Source organism: Pipistrellus kuhlii, unplaced genomic scaffold (genome assembly GCF_014108245.1).
Source record: "Pipistrellus kuhlii isolate mPipKuh1 unplaced genomic scaffold, mPipKuh1.p scaffold_m20_p_10, whole genome shotgun sequence".
Classification (NCBI taxonomy): domain Eukaryota; kingdom Metazoa; phylum Chordata; class Mammalia; order Chiroptera; family Vespertilionidae; genus Pipistrellus; species Pipistrellus kuhlii.
This window is the reverse complement of record NW_023425405.1, coordinates 15,358,958-15,376,474: the sequence shown is the minus strand read 5'-3', so window position 1 is coordinate 15,376,474 and position 17,517 is coordinate 15,358,958. Positions and strand designations below refer to the sequence as shown.

Genomic DNA, 17,517 nt, shown 5'->3' with positions numbered 1-17,517 from the left:
CATCAGCTGTGTGCTCAGCTCTGAGTTTTGAGATAAGTTCCTTTCCTTGGGAAGCTGTGAGGGGGATTGGCTTTTGTTCTTGAGACAATCTGGCTCAGTCTCCCACGATTTTGTGTCTGAGGTTTAATATCAAGCAATGTTAACAGGGACCATTTTTGGCTTCCCACGCCCCACACAGGGAAGTAAGATTACTTCCTTTTGCAGAACTATCAGGTACCAGAGGCTCAGCTCAGCTGGATTCTGGCAGAGGTCTTCTGACAACCTGGACACGGCCCACAGGGTGACACATTCCCAATGAGAGTACTCAGCCCAATTCCTCAGCCGCCCTCCACCAGTCACTTACTCTGGGATGTGGAAAGATTGGAGAAGGCTGACTTTGTTCGACCTGCTAACCATTCCAGGCTCTCGTGCATGTTGGCCAAGGCTTTGAGGTCACTCACGTCACGCAGGATGTCTTGTGGAGGGATTAATTTATCACCCAGGTTCCCAATAAGAACTTCCGACTCCTTGCCAAAGGCTGCCCTGCAAAGCAAACCAGAAACACTTCACATACAGCACGGAAAAGACTGGGGTGGGCAATACTTTTTAAGACATGCCTTGCACGAGGCTGTTACAATCGCTGTTATTACAGCAGGCTATTTTTTCTAGGTTTACTTTTAGGAGGATACTATCATATACCGGCTTACAATTACTTTGATATGAGAAAGAGAGCTCTCGGAAGAAGAAGCAAGTGGCCTGATGCTTGTACCTTCAGCAGCAACCGGTGTCGGCCTGACCTACACAGGGATGGTCCTAGGGATGCTCGGATGCCTGTTCTTCAGGATCTCCCTTACCTCTTCTCCCGCTGCGCAAACTGATGAACAGCGAGCTGATGGTGCTACATATATACATTGCTTGATGGTCTTTGAAGTAAATAAAACCACTAAGTTAGCCTGGCAGCTAGAAAACATTCTGAAATATTCAAAAGCAAAGGGCCCAGCCTCTTTGAGGAGCAGATTATAGTTGAGAAGGATGGTAGGCCTCATTCATTCATACATTCATTCACTCATTCACTTAGTCTAAAAAGGCTCTGGGCACATAAACGGGGAAGCATTTAGGCATTCATCATTTGGAAAGAAAACCCAGTAAAAATCAATGCCAGGATCCCTTTACTGACTGGAAAAATCACAGTCAGGTGGATTTCACTCAGAGCCCAGTGTCTTCATAATGTTTTTGGTTGAAAGATCATGCTACATGGGTCGCAGAAGGATGAGCTGGAAGGGCCCCCAGAGACCACATGGACAGCCACCGCACAGAGGGAGAAAGGAAGGCTCCGAAGGTTAACCACTTTGCCTACAGGACACGCAGTGGCAGAGCTGGGACCCATACTATCCAATTCCCACAGCTCTCTTTCTTTCAAAAAGAGAGGACAGAAATGATAAAAGACAATTGAGGCTGTTAGGGAATAAAAGCCCGTCTTTTCAGGGAGGTACCTACAGGTGGGCACCCAGGCTCCTGGTGGAAGCTGGGACAGGCACCTGGAGTTTCCCACGGGACCCTCTCCATAGCTTTAAAAACTCAAGACACCTTACGTGAGCAGAAGCTCCACTATATTTAGGTAGAACAAACTACATTAAGTTTCAACTGAACAGTGGTTAATAAGAGCTGACGCATGTATTCAGAGCGATGCTTAACCAACACACAGGCATTCAGTGCCCAGCACCATAGCAGACACCCATGTTGGAAGAAAGAGCTGCTATGGATCAAAGGCCCATGAAAAATATGTGTGCTAAAGTGGTGACTCATGACTGGGCTTACTTCAACAGGAGGAAAAGTCAGAATTGACTGAGTTGGGTGAGTCACGGCGACTAGGGAAATGCAGTGCTGTGACAGCACAGAAACACGAGTGGATGTGAGGTCTTGTGCCAGATCCCGGGGTGGGACCCGAAAGTCTGCATTTCAAAAGAGTTTCAGGCTGCTGGACCGAAGGCATGCTTCCTGAGTAGTAAGGGTAGGAGCACAGACTTCTAAGTTAGGCAGACCGGGCCTGAATCCTGCATGTGCCTCTTCCTTGCTATATTATTGGCTAGAGTGAGGGCACTGACCTCCTAAGAAGCATTTTAAGAAGTAGATGAGGTGACATTTAAAATCTTTATTGGGAAAATTTCAATAATTATAGAACTAGAGAGAATAATGTAGTAAACTCCCATGCAACCAATGTTCAGCTTCAACTATTAGCAACTCCCAGTGAGTCTCTTTCATCTATCCTTATCTAGAATTAAAAAAAAATATTTTATTTATTTATTGATTTTTAGAGAGCAAGAGGAAGAGGGAAGGGGGGGAGGAAGGGAAGAGGGAAAGAAGGCAAAGGAGAGAGATTTGTTGTTCCACTTATTTATACATTCATTGGTTGCTTCTTGTAAGTGCCCTGAGTGGAGATTGAACTTGTAACCTTAAGCATTTTGGAACGATACTCTAACCACCTGAGCCACCCCAGCTAGGAGAGTTCTTATCCGCAATTTTGAAGCAAATCATTCCACTGATGTTTTTTGGTGCCTAACACAATGCATGGAAAGCTAACAAATTGCAGCTATTATTATCCTTAGGTCTCTTGAAGTGTTTGATTTACTTAGTGTCAACCTGGGGTCTGCTGTGATGAATAAATTAAAATAGATAAGAGAGATCAGAAGTAAATAAGTTGGATCTCAAGGGCTAGTGTTACAAATGGAACCTTGCGACATCAGAGCAAATGCCACTGTGCTTTAGAGTCCAGACTTTCCTCAAAATATTCAGGCAGTAAATCATTGTGGCAGAACCCACTGGTTGGATATGCAGTTTCCATTATCCCATGCTTTCTTAGTAAAAGGGCCCTGGCATTGTTGGGGTCGGCATGTACCCAATATAAAAACAAAATAAAAAAACACACAAGACGCAACCCCATCCAATTTCCCAGCCCCTCCTGCTGATGTGGTGGTCAATGAAATAACAACTGAAATCAGACAGATTTCCAAGAAACATCTCTCAAATACCTTAGTTGGCAAGGACCTCTTTTGTGCCCTCTTCTGCCCCTTACTGGCCGCAGCCCTGGCATCAGGTAACCTTGAACATGAAAATAATGCTGAGAACAATGGCGCCAAAGACAGGAGGGTTTGGGGGAACCAATGACATCATGGAGCTGCAATGCAGCCCTGGATAATACACTTTCTAGGCTTCATTTTATAGGAGAGAAAGTGAAACCGAATTTCTTGAAGCCATTGCTTATTCCAAGTTTCTGCTGCTAGTTGCTAAATGTAATTTCTGCTGACACCATTATCTAATTAGCATAAGTGATATCATTCTTGGAAAACTTTCTCTAAATTAGATATCTCTGCAATCAAGTTACTGTGAAAGCAAGACAATGTGTCTTCCATGATCTGAGCCCAGCAGACAGTACAATATCTGCCCCTTGGCTGTCACTCAGTCGAGTTGTAAATATGTAGTTTGCTTAATCTGTCCTGATATAGCCACTCTCCCAGCCCCTTAATCATCTTTGATAGATATAACAAAAAGTGCCTCTGAGCTAGGTGGTTAAAAGCAACAGGGGAGGCAAACAGCTTTGAAAACCAGGCTTGGAGCCATTTCCATGCGTGGAGGTGTAACCCTGGGTGCAATGTGACAATCAAGACTGATGTATTTATGTGGAAGCTAATCTGCTGTGTGGGATCGGAGGCCTGCGCATGTCTGCGGTCTGCTTCCGAGGCCAGCTGCCTAGTCCACTCCCCTCGGGCTCGCTGAGATGGGCTTAACCTGCTCCGAAGGGAGCCCGTGGACCGAGAGAAACACACGCTGCCTCGAGTTGAATACATCACAGACATCTCATTTGACAGGAATCCATAATCACCCCCTAACAACCTGGAGAGGGCCCCGCAACCATGACATCCAGAATAAATGATTGACAGCTAGAACCATTTCACACACAAAGTCATTCCTTCGAGGATTTGTGTGTCAAAGAGCTTGGTGGACGGTCTTTGTGTGTTATAAAAACCTTCAGGGGATGGCTTTAGCTGCAAGACCATGGACTTTTTTCTAAACCCTTGACTTGATTGAGTAAATTATGATATAGTCACACTATGGAAAAGTGTGCAGTCATCAGAAATTATATAGCAGGAAATACTTGATACCATAGAAAAATGTTGCATATAGTTTAGTCTTGATACCATAGAAAAATGTTGCATATAGTTTATTTTAAACCATGATATGCAGTTGAGTAAAACAAGCTGTTATAAAACTGAATGCACCACATACTATTCAAAAAAGAGTAACTATATATTTATATGAACTGAAAAAAGATCAATATGTTAACTATGTGACCAGATTATTTTCCTTTGTGCTTCTCTGGATTTTCTACATTTTCTCCGAAGGACATGTTTACTTTGTAATTAAAAACAAAAATTACAAACCCTACCATGAATGAGAAAACCTTTCAGATGGACACATGAAGAATTTAAGCAGGAGAAATGAGAGGGGTGGGGGTTACAGTCACTTAAATGGAACTGAGAGGGATGGGTGTGGGCTGGGGGCTAGCTCGGGATGAGGTCAGTGTCCACAGAGGGTCACATTGCCAGTCTGAGCACATCCAGCATCTGGGCCAATGCGGTTTCTTTCTAGATCTTAACTGCATTTATTCTTTATCACTTGCTTACTATGAAAGGGCAGTACTTAATGGAGATGTTACATGTTTTTGAGTGAAATGGGTAACAGAAGGATCATTTTTGTCATAAGTGAAGTGACAGGTGCTCCGTAATTGCCCAATGATTACCTGACACGGCCAAGAAGAGAAATGTGATTGCTGTGGGTACCCCGAGTCCCAAGTGAGGAGTCACTGTCACCATCGTAGGCCAACATGCTCACATAGGAGCCCAAGAAATGAAAAAGGGTGTTAAACCTGTTAGGCTTAATTTTCCCACACAATTATTATCTTTAAAGAGCTTGATCTGACAAGACTTCATTTAAGAGAGTTTTGCGAGATCATAAAATCTGTGTAACTTAATTTTACCACACAATCATAATCTTTAAAGAGGTCTATCTGACAAGAATTCATTTCAGAGAATCATGCCAAAGATGCCGAAAATTGTCTCCATTTAGTCTTTAAATAATTCTGTTATCAGCTGAAATCTTAGGAAGGAAAAAAAAAAGAAAATCTGCATTTCAGCAGGCTAAATGCACTTATGAGAGAAACATTGCAAATAGTTTCTGAGCGACTGATTTGCAGATCTGTGCTATATTTGGTCACATAATATAATATACACACTCAAAACTCAGTGCTCTCTCTCCCTGCCACATTCACAATCACCCAAGGCTGCTTCCTACTGCTGCACCCACTGAGAGAGCAGGAAACACTGACAGAAGGTCAGCCTCCCTATGACCCAGACAGAGGAGGGGAAGGCGAGGACTAAAGCCAGCCATGCTAATGGCTGTGAGGTGGCATTTCCTCCATGTTTTCATGAGGAGGAGGTGAGTATTATAGTCACTTGAACTGAACTGGGAGCAATGGGTGCTTGGTCCTAGGGCTATTGGCTCCAAATCCAATCCTCTTCTCTCTCCTGTTCTGATCTGTAGCAGACAGGGGGAACTGACCCCTGCAGGCTGTTTCCTAGGCTCCCAGCTGGGTACTGACCATGAGTGGCCCTGAAGGGACACTGAATGACAGGGAAAGGAGAAGACAGGGCATTTACCCCCTCCCTTTGCCCTGGATGACATTTCCGGCAATAAAGCATCTTGTTTTTGGTCCATCCAGCTCCTACCACCCCCAACTCCTCTGTGTGCCTCTCCAGGAAATGCTTCTTCCCTTTGGCCTTCCAGCTGAAGCAACAGTGATTTCCTGCTGTTGCTCATCTATGGGTTATCTTAATGTCTTGAGTGACACTCAGGTCACCATGAACCCGTGTACCAATCCCCTACATTCAACATGAATGGTTTCAGTTTTTCATGTTAGACCCTGATTTATGCAAGACCTAATAATGATGTCTGACCATATTCCATTATACTGGGAAGCGAGTAGATTTTTGGCATGGGGATTAATTAGTTCTCTTGTGCAGGTAGTGAAACTGAGATGTGACAAGGTGACCTATAAAGATCACTAAGCCATTACCTATCAGAGTCTAAACTGATGAAGGTTATAAAAAGGTCAGGCCACCTTACCCAGATTCATCATAATACCCACTCCTTCTTATGAGATGCGACAATGACACTTCCACTTATCATGTCTGCTTTTTAAAACTGCTCAATCTTCAACAATCTCAAAACCTGTGTCAAAATAACGGGGGTAGTACCATTCTGATGGGTTCTTTAATCAGGTTTACACAAACTGCTTTTTTAAAATGATCCTGGCTAAACCCTTAAAAATAGGAAGTAATCCAGTAATTCAGTTACCTTGATTAATACATTATTTTTGTCCTGGAACCTGCTGAACCTGTGTACCCTTCAATTGTCTTCATGAATGTGCATGTCATCTCACATTATCATGTGAGTAGCTATTTTTCATATTTAATAAGTAATTGCTTATCTTTAAAAAGCTGTCTCCTCCATTACCACAATTGAGGATTTTTCTGTTGCTTTCTTCACCTACTGTTTTGCTACCATTTAGAAACTTGCAACGCTCATGACTGGCCAGGTGAGGTGAGCAGTCTTACAATTCTGCGCAGGGGCAGAATTGGGAACAAGTTGGGGGGTGTGGGTCTCAGGTGTTCTTTATAATCAAGGTGAATATATGCAATATCAGCAACTTCTCTTCTCTTAGTGTCTGCTTGGGACTTAAAACATATTCATATTTCCCCTTGGTTGCAGGGAAATTGAGGTTTCTGGGTTCCTACCTATTTAGAGATGACATATTAATTATGACCACAATCCTTTCCCCTTTGTGCTTTTAAATCAGCTTGCTCAGCCCTAGCTGGTTTGGTTCAGTGGATAGTGTCGGTCTACAGACTGAAGGGTCTCAGGTTTGATTCCAGCCAAGGGCACATACCATTGGTGTTTCTGTTGCTCTCTCCCTTCCTCTCTGAATCAATAAAAAAAATAAATAAAATAAATAAATCAGCTTGCTCACTGGACAGGCACATGGATTTATAGTATTCTGGCACTGACAGGTATCCTATAGATTTATGGTATTCTGGGACTGAGAGGGAGCATATAGATTTATGGTATTTTGGCACTAACAGGGATCTTGGTAGTTAGTCTAAACCAGTAGTTCTCATCATGGTTATAAATTAAAAGCTTAACCAGGAAATCAAACAAAATACTTATGCCAAACTCCACCTGCAAAAATTCTGATTTTATTGGTCAGGGGTGGGGCCAGCCATGGGCATTTAAAAATAACAGCTTTGAGATAAAATTCACCCATTTAATATGTGCACTCTAATGGTTTTTAGTATAGTCGCAGTTAAGCAATTACAATAATTCAGAACATTTTCATCTCCTAGAAATCCTGTACCCATTAGACTTTGTACTCACCCCACTTTCCACCCCCAGCCCTTGGAAATACTAATATTTCTGTCTCTTTAGTCTTCCCTATTTTAGACATTCATATTTAACTCCTATTCATATAAATGGAATCATACAATATGCTATTTTTTTTTGTGAATGGCTTCTTTTACTTAATATGGCTTTAGGGTTTATCCATATTTAAGCAATACTTCATTTCCTTTATTACCAAATAATATTCCATTGTATGGATATATCCCATTTTATTTATGTATTCACCAGATGATGGACATTTGGGTTATTCCCAATATTTGACTATTATATATAATACTACTAAGAACATTCACACATGAATTTTTGTGTGGATGTATGTTTTCATTTCTCTTGAGTACATATACATAGGAGTAAAATTGCTGGGTGATATTTTTAATCCTTTGAAAAAATGCCAGATTGTTTTCCAATATGGCTGAACCATTTTACACATTCCCTTGTACCAAAGGTTCCAATTTATCCACATTCTTGCCAACACTATGATTCCTGCCTCTCTTTATTATTATTATTATTATTATGGTCATCCTAATGGATGTGAAATAATATCTCACTGTGTTTTTAAATTTGCATTTTCTTGCTGGCTAATGATATTGAGCATCTTTTCATGCGCTTATTAGCCATTTGTATGTCTTCTGAGGAGAAATGTCAAGTCCGATCCTTCATTAATTTTTTAACTGGGCCATTTGTCTTTTTATTATTGAGTCATTAATTCCTTAGCAGATATTTACTAGGAACGCACCATTACTCAGGCCCTGCCCTAGTTCCTGTAGTAAGTTCAAAACCTACTAAAATTATTTCATAATTTGCTCACATGCCCCAACGCAGAGTTAGAAAAACACCATGTTAAAGCCTGCTTGGCTTTGTGAATGTGTTCCTTGATTGGACCTCCCACAGATGGCGAACATTTCGCAGGCTTTCATAGAGAAATTGGACCCCAGAGGAAGATGTGCTCATTTGCTCTCTGTGGCAAAGGTGGGAGCAGAGCTACATCTCTCACGAGCTGCAGTGGCTTTAGTGTTTCCCTCTGCCTAGGGATTCAAATAGTCTCCCACCCCCCAACCCCAGACATAAAAACTGCTTTGAGTCATGGAAGTGGACTTTCCTAAGCACTCAACTCTCACGAGTTGCTAGAGTGGGGAGGACATACTCAGATCTGTCAAGTCTCAGCGTAGAGCCCCTTAATGACAGCAGGCACTTTCCTTCTTTTTAAGACCAGAGAGCTTGATTGACAGACAACTGTCTAGCAATAAAGTAAATCAAAGCCTCTTATGAGGAAACAATACTTCTTCTAGTTCCTTGATATGTTCATAATCCACAAATGAGTTAAGAGTTTATGGGACACAAAGAGGGAGGACACAACACTCTTAGAACAACATAGAGAAGTCTGAAAGGGAAGAGGAGGAGGAGTGGATGAGTAAGCACAAGGACTGGCTGGTGAGAGGGAGACGGATGGGTATCCCCTCCACAAGGAGAGCATGTTGCTTCCACTGGGTCACAAGTCATCCCTGAGCAGTTTGTCAACCTGACCGGTGGGTGGGTGTAACGACGACAATGAATCTTCTCATTTTAAATTAATTTTTACATGGAGGGCCAATGGGGATAGCTGTGCTTTAAGTCTGTTCTTATGTCACAGGGTGTGTCACATACACTCGACTCAGAAAACCTGCCTGGAGAACTTTTAAGAGAAAGGAACCATGGGAGATATAAGAGCACTCTTTCCTAAAAGGAAAACAATGACAATTTCTACTCTTCCATTATTTCAGGCATGTTCCCAGTCATGCTCCAGCAGGTGGGTGCTAGTAATGGCAGCAGCACACTGTTAAACACAGAGAGCAGAGAAATGGAATTGCTGAATACAATCATGTCTTAGAAATGCTGGAATCCCTTGCTGTTTGAGACTTCCTGGAGTAGCTGCTTACCTCCAACTCTTCCTTCCTAATCTTTAATCTCAACATGTCATAGAAAGGAAAACATATCAGTAGGCAAATGAACATATTTGTAATCAAACTGATCACTTCAAACATTTAAATCATTTTGATGTGACAATACAAAGACTGACTAGCCACCAAGCATCCATATTAATATTAGAGAAATAAGACCTTATTATTATGAGATCTAATATTATTACTAGAGGATTGCATTATCCAATGCTAATACTTTTGGTTCATTTACCATCATTTTCCCTTTTCACCATCAAGCTTTCCTTCCAATTACGTCTAAAGCATTGACCAATTGAGAACCATCAAAGAGATGAGAAGAGAAAGAGTAAGGGGGAGGGGAAGGTAGAGGAAAAGCTCTTTTTTTTACAGAAGAATGTCAGCTAAGTTTTCAAAGTTCATCAATGGATGCTAAAATTATTGGTGGAGAGGTTGTTAGGGAAGTGGACAATCACATAGTCTCAAGTTAGCACCCCAGGGTAATTATAAAGGGACATAAACACACCTGTCTATAGGGGTTTATTTATAAAGGGACATAAACACACCTGTCTGACAGTCACCACCTTAACGGGATGGTCAAACCTGGTACTGCCAGTAGCAGCCCAGGCTGACTCGATGGAAGTGGTACAGTGGGAGGCACAGAATGTCACCCATATAGTATTCCCAACAGAGATGTGCAACCTGGACATAATCATGAAGAAACTCTGAGATAAACTTACATCTCTACGTGGTAACTGGCCTGGATTCCTCATCAAAGGATTCCACATCGTGAAAAATAGAGGGAGTTGATGGGACTTTGTAGCTTAGTAGACACAATGAGAATTAATGAAACTCAGAACTGTGCAAGTCACGTGACAAGAAATTCTTTACATTTTTTTCTATAATTATAGTTACCATTTTCCTTCCTCCTCAACGTAACTTTTGTTCTTTCACCTGTGTTACTAACTATACATCCTATACATTAAATAGTCAGCCTTTTTATTTCTGACTGATTTCTAGTTGCAAATGTAAAATTATAGCTCAGATTTTAGGTAAACAGTTGAGTATTTGCACTTTGCTATGGGCTGAAATGTATTCTCTCCCAAATTCGTATTTTAAGGCCCTATACCTAAAAATGATGGTATTTAGAGATGGGATCTTTGGGAGGTAAATTCAGGAAGGGGGGGTAACCTTACGATGGGGCATAAACTCTTATAAGAAGAGGCATGAGAGAGAGCTCTTTTTCTCTCTGACCTATCAGGACACAGCAAGAAAAACAGGCCTCTGCACGCAAGGAACTGAACAGGCCTGCACCTTGATCTTGGATTTCCCAATCTTTAGGACTGAGAGAAATAAATTCCTGTTATTCAGGCCACCCAGTACACAGCACTTGTTATGACAGCCAGAGCAGACTCTACATCCTGATATTCCTTCTACCTATTCCTTTACTTAAGCTTATTACTTGCATATTGAGTAATATCTGTATTCAACAAGTATTTATTGAACATGTTTCTTGGGATATAGTCCTGGAAGTGGGATCACTATTAAACATTCCCCAAAGTGGAAAGAATGCACTAGGTATACTGTCCAAACAAAGGGCTCCAACTTAGTTTTTCTGCCAGGAGTCACTATAAATTATGTATTTATTCAAATAGCAGCAGTTTTCCAAGAAGAACATGTCTTAAGCTTCAATACAGATTTTCAATATGTAGGAATAAAATAACCAGTAATTGGTTATCATGAATTGAATATATACTTTGATTTTTTAACTACTCAGAAGGATTACAGGTTTAAAAGTCAAAATTTATATGGCATTGAACTTTGTTGTCTGAAGAGTCTAGTTTATTGGCCATTCTGGGTATTTCTCAAATTGCCATACAATCCCCTTATGAAGAATCTAAGTCCAGTCAGAGCATGGACACGAAACAACTGATCTCAAGCAAAGGCGGCAAGCCCAAACTTTGCAACTAAGTGTCAGGTCTTCAAGGAAGCACTGAGGGAACAGAGAGGGGAGGGTGTGAGGGCTGGGAGGGGGTCACGGGGACCTGGGAGAAAGACAAGGGAACCTCTGGGGCTAAGTGAGATACCAAAGAGAAGGGTAAAGGCTTTGCATGAAATTGGCAGAAAAGTGAAGATGGTTTAAGATTTTCTCTCCAGGGGTAAAACAGTTAGAATAATAGTGTATTTGTAGAGAATTGTCAAACTGGCAGTGAACAGTCACTGGGTTAGAGAATTTGTGGACATTTTTTAAAGCATATATGAATTTTAAACCTCAGCAATAATCACTCATGGTTAAATAACCTATAATGAGCAGTGAGTCCCTGCCCCAGCTCTCCTCATCCCTAGTCCTGTGCCCCCAAAGAAGCACCTACAACTTAAACAATTATTTGTTTTTAATTCTGCCAGTTGTTATATGCACCTCATTACATAATCTGTGGAAACAGCTACTTGTTGATACATTAATTTTAGACATTTTATTCTGACAGGGTGCTCAATGGACAGATGAGGAATTCATTAGCTATGTCCCCCTTTTCCATCCATAAATTGCCCCCTCCCCCTTCTTAATGTAGTTATATTACTGTTTTTAGTTTTTCACTGGTTTTTAATAATACATGTACACACTAGGAGCTCGTAGCAGGAAGATTCCTACAACGGGCTGCTGTGCTGCCACCTGCCCTCCTGCTCTGCCCTGCCCGTGCTTTCCCTCTGGCAGTCACTTTGCTTTCCACTTTTCCTCCCTCTTCCTTCTATGCTGTCTTCAGTCTTCACTCCTCCATCCCACAGTATATGCAAATTAACCCCCATCTTTGTTGGATTAATTTGCATACTTGCTCTGATTGGTTGTGGGTGTAGCAAAAATTAACATTTTTCTCTTATATTAGTGTAGTTATCTTTACCTCTAGCAGGAGCACTCAACACACTATAAAATGCTGACTTGTCTTACTCCCCCTAATACTGTGGGCTCCACCCCAGGAGGAAGCAGGGTTTTGGGGAGGAGATGCTGGAAGAGTTGATGTTTGAGCTGAATCCTGAAAGCTGAATTGGGCAGATACAGGAGGTGGGCGAGGGATGATCAGAGAGCATTCTAGGATGAGGGATGGGCATAACAGCCAGTAGGCAAGGGAACGGTGGCCTGAGGACCTGAAAACGTTTAACAGGGAAAGAAAGTGAAAGGGCTAGTGTCCTCAGGCCTGGCAGGGAGTGTGATCCTGCTGTGGGAGCAGCCAGCAGTGGAGGAGATGGACAGGGGAGCAGCCATCAGTAGAGACAGAAGACAGATGGGGAAGGAGGCCTTTCCCTGGTGACTGGACTCTCACTGCTCGCCTTATCTTAGGCACACCTTGTCCTGCCCTGCCCAGGCTGGATGACAGGTGTTTTTCCCTCCACAGTATCACTGTATGTCACTATCAGCCGCACTTTCTGAAAGGTTGAGTGGGATTAAATTACAAGGATTAACTTTCCCCTTTATTAAGAATATTACTAAATGTACACCTACGTGAAAAATTAAATAATTGCACGATCTAAAATTAAACAAAAATAAAATGTCTTAAACATCCTATAGTGATGTTTAAATGATACTATTAGATAATTATAATCCTCAAATAACTGTATAGGAGAGGTTTTCATTTTTTTTTCCATTTACTGCCAATCATGCTAGAAAGTCATATCATTTTGATATAATAATAAAATGCCTAATTTAATCTTCTTGAACATTAATTGATATGTTTGTAGCTGAGTCTCCAGTTAATTACCTGTCTTTTCTGTTTAATCTTGAGATTTAAGTCTGCTTCTTACCCTCCCTTGCGGGGCAATATCCTCCATCTATCTATGACCTTCATCTCATTTAATTGAAGGAAAAAGAGCATTTTAGTAAGGCATTCTCTACCCTTGTACTTATTTAATGCATTCATGCTTTCTGAGCCATCTTTCCTTTCAGAATTATATTTGAAAGTGATATTAAACATACAGAGATAGTGAAATAAATGTCTCCATTTTAGTAAACATTTTGTCCAAGCAAACTAAAGTATTTTTTTCCCCCCTGCACCAGAGTTTTCACTTGTTTCTTCAAATATGTCTAAAGATTCTTCGATAGCTACAGTTATCTGGAAACTTTTCATGGCTGTTGCTTTTAAGAACCTTTTAAATTTCTTAGTGAAATTTTTCTGAAAATCTATATTCTACTTCATTCAGACCATGCTTCTATCTAAATACATTCTTGGCTCACTAGATTTCTGCTTCGTTTAATTGTCTAATCTGGGCTGGTAGTAGAAACTAAAGAGTTGTAAAGACCTACCAAAGCAGAACAAAACAAAAACCAAAAAACTCTGAGGATCAGAAGTCAGGCTATAAGGACATGTTACTAGTCATAAAACTTAGGGAGGCCACTGAAGACATTTCCTCCCCATTAAGGCAAGTGGCTCACCATTCTTTACATGTTCTTTTCATTTGAAGAGTGAGAGATCCTTCCTACTTGTATTCAGTTTCCTTGGTTCAACATTTATTGAGGATCTCTGGTTCAACATTTATTGAGGATCTCTGATGAATGTCAGAGCTTCAAAGAGGAAGGTGAAAGTGCAAACCTGCTTTCTGCTTTCACTCTGTCTTGTCCCTCAGTCTCTGCCCTACTCAGGACTGCAGCACACTATCTGAATCCCACATAATTTTATATCATTTTAATATTTTCTTTCCTTTTGTATTGTATTCTTTCTTTTTTCAATAATGATTATTTTCTTTTCTTTGACTAGACAAGCATAAAGCTCAGATGAAAGAAGTTAATAAGTTTTAAAGTACTTCAATTCCTGGTTTCAATATATTACCAGCCTACCTTCCCCCAATAGCTGGATATTATGTTACCAACCTATTATTGAAAGGGAGAACTCAAAACAATGTAATAGATGAAATATTACAGTGAATACTAATGATAACACACTAAATCTAGAGTAAAGCACCTACATGATAAAATGTTTGTGACATCAGTAGGAAGTGATGAGCATATCAGCCAAGATTATGATGATTATTGAAAATGAAGGAACAGCCTGGTTGGTGTTGCTAAGTGTTTGAGTATTGACCTATGTATGAACCAGGAGGTCACAGTTCGATTCCCAGTCAAGGCACATGCCTAGGTTGTAGGCTCAGTCCACAGTAGGGGATGTGCAGGAGGCAGCCAATCAATAATTCTCTCTCATCATTGATGTTTCTCTCTCTCTTTTTCCTCTCCTTTCATCTCTGAAATCAATATATATATATATATATATATATATATATATATATATATATATAAAGAAAATGAAGGAATAACTCAAATGTGCAAAAATACAAATTCCTGATCCATTTTTAGGCTGGTTGATCAAATTGTTGGAGGAGCAGAAAAATGGATTTGAGCTGGGAGAGGCTGGGAGAGGCAGCTGGGCTGGAGGAAGTAAGTGTGAGACGTGGCAAACTGAAAATAGACAATGGCGATGGTAAGTCCCTGTGTGAGCAGAAAAGATTCAAAGCCCTTAGGATGTGGTCTCCCCAGTGGCATAACACCTAGCTGAAGGAGCTTCATAACACAGAGACTTTTTTTCTTTTAAGAAATAAGGGAAGGGGAGACTTTCTGATGGGCACTCCTGTCTAGGGCTATAAATATCCCAAACCCCACCCGAGAGAGGCCCTCGGTTCAGCCCCAGCCAGCTGAGCAGCCCACTCAGGTCCTCTCTGAGTGTAATGCTTTCCTTGCCTGTTTCTGCTGTTTGTTGTCTCTTGTTTGCATTTAATCCTACAAGCAAGACAAGAGCTGGGGGCGCAGAGTGCTGTCTCTGGCCAGAAACCCCCTTGTCACTGCTGACAACAGTGTGGTAGCTCTGGGAGCCAGACCACCTGGCTCAACTAGCGACATCACTTCGTGGCCTGTGAATTTGGGAAAATCATATAATTTCTCTGCACTTCAGTTCCCTCACCTCTTACATGGGAACAACAGCACCTGAACGCTCATAATGCGGCTGCCCAGTGCCAGGCGCAAGCTGACTTGGATCACTGTGACAGCTGCAATAGATTGCACAATCTTTCCAGAAATGTAATCAATTATTCACCTTTCCACATGCCAGCATTCGAGACTAATGTGTAGATTTTACATACAAGAGTGGGCAAAAGTAGGTTTACAGTTGTTCATATGGGAAAACAATACAATAATTCATAAATAATAATACAAGATTAAATTCTGTGTTTTGCATACTCATAGCTATATTTTTTTTTTCCACTTTTATCTCCAGAAAGCTCTGGCCCTGGTTCTGACAATTACATCTGTCCACTTAAGGATTTTCAACACTGGCACTAGAGAAATGAGTCTTGTTCTTTGATATTCTGGCGCCCTGAATGAAATGGGGCTAAAAGATTTTTAGGACAGTCTTTCTAATACACGTGCTCCCCCCCCCCAACTCTGAGACAACCCTTAATCTTCCCCTTTACTTCCCTCAGTACCTTACCCCTTCCGTTAATTACACCTCCAGAAAGTAGGGCTGCTTTTATCAGTGGATATTCATTGATCTCAAAAGGATAATGTATTCATATATATGACAGGTGCAAAGACAATGGCTAGAAAGCCTGCTTTCAGCTTGTTGGGAACAAAAGGCTATTTGCTATTTTTCCTTTTTCTAATAAAGCCCTGGCTGGATCTATTTTTCCTCCTCTATTCAAAGTTAAGCCCGGAAATAATACATTTTATTTTTTAGTTAAAAAAAAAAAAGATTAGGAAAAGGCCTTGTTTAGTACTGAAGGGAACATGACCTTTATTCAATGTGAAGGGCACCGGATTCTATATTCATCCATCTGTTCAATAGCCCTCGGAGCTCTAAGAGCTAATTACAGGAGGAGAGTGTGACTTCTCAGCCTTGTGGCTTGCGCCATGCTCTGTGGTACTCTAATGTGAGAAATAGAGGCTCTCTGTCAATGCTACCAAGTTGGAATGTCAGTGAAGACTATTCTCTGCCACTTACCTTTCCTCTCAGCTTCTCCTCAGGATAGAGAATATGACAGATTCAGAGGAAAGAATCAATCACACACAAAACAGACCTAGATTATTATTTTTCTTCTGTTAAAGCAAATATAATTTGTTTTCAAACCATGTCTAATTGCAAAAATGTAGACAGATTTCTCAGACATAATGTCCAGCACAATAAGCCAGATACTATAATTCAATTTATATGCAATTTGAGGACAGTCAAAACTAAACTGTGATGATAAATGCCAGAATAGTGGTCACCTGCAGGGCAGGCCTCTGGGGCCCTGGAAAAGTTCCATATTTTGATCTGGGAGGTGGTTACATGGTGTGATCACACATAATAACTCATTGAGTAATACCCTTCACTTCATGTATAACCAACCAAAACTTTTTAAAAAATTTGTTTTCCCTTTCAATATAGATGGAAAGTGATACAGTTAAGTAGGCAAGACATAATACATTTGACTTATTAAAAATGTTAAAGTCAAAGGCACCATTTTAAGTGACTAAAAGGCACCATTAAGAGAGTAAAAATGGGCCTGGCTAGCATGGCTCAGTGGTTGAGCATTGAGCCAGGAGGTCATGGTTCGATTCCAGTCAGGGTACATGCCTGGGTTGTGGTCTTGATCCCTAGTAGGGAGCATACAGGATGCAACTGACCAATGATTCTCTCTCATCATTGATGTCTCTCTCTCTTTCTCTCTCTCTCTCCTCTCTCTCTCCTCCTTTCTCCCTCCCTCCCTCTCACTTCCTCTCTGAAATCAATACAAATATATTAAAAAAGAAAGTAAAAATATGACTTATAAAGTGGGAAATATCTATGTGTCATAAAAAAGTTATATCCAGATATATAAAGAATTCCCACAAACCAGTGCAGAAAAGATAACCTAATTTAAAACAAGTAACAGATATGTTGCAAAAAAGGATATTAAAAATACATTAAAAGGTGATCATGAGATAAATGCATATTAAACCAACTTGAAACACCTCTACAAATCTACTATAAGGCTAAATTTTAACAGATGGAATGTATCAAGTATAGATGAGATATAGAGCAACTGAAACTCTCATATACTGCTATGCTAACTCTTACGACCACTCTGGAAAGTGGTTTGGAATTATTACTATTATAAA

The 17,517-nt window shown here is 40.7% G+C and overlaps 1 protein-coding gene across 2 annotated transcripts in view; it reads right to left on the bottom strand.

Moving 5' to 3' along the window:
• The window catches only part of EXOC4 (exocyst complex component 4), a 674,653-nt gene that overhangs the window by 106,028 nt on the left and 551,108 nt on the right, over nt 1-17,517 (bottom strand). For both annotated transcript variants that reach the window (XM_036427305.2, XM_036427297.2), the window contains one exon: nt 344-522. In XM_036427305.2, coding sequence (XP_036283198.1) covers nt 344-522 — 179 coding nt within the window. The remainder of the gene's footprint in view (nt 1-343; nt 523-17,517) is intronic.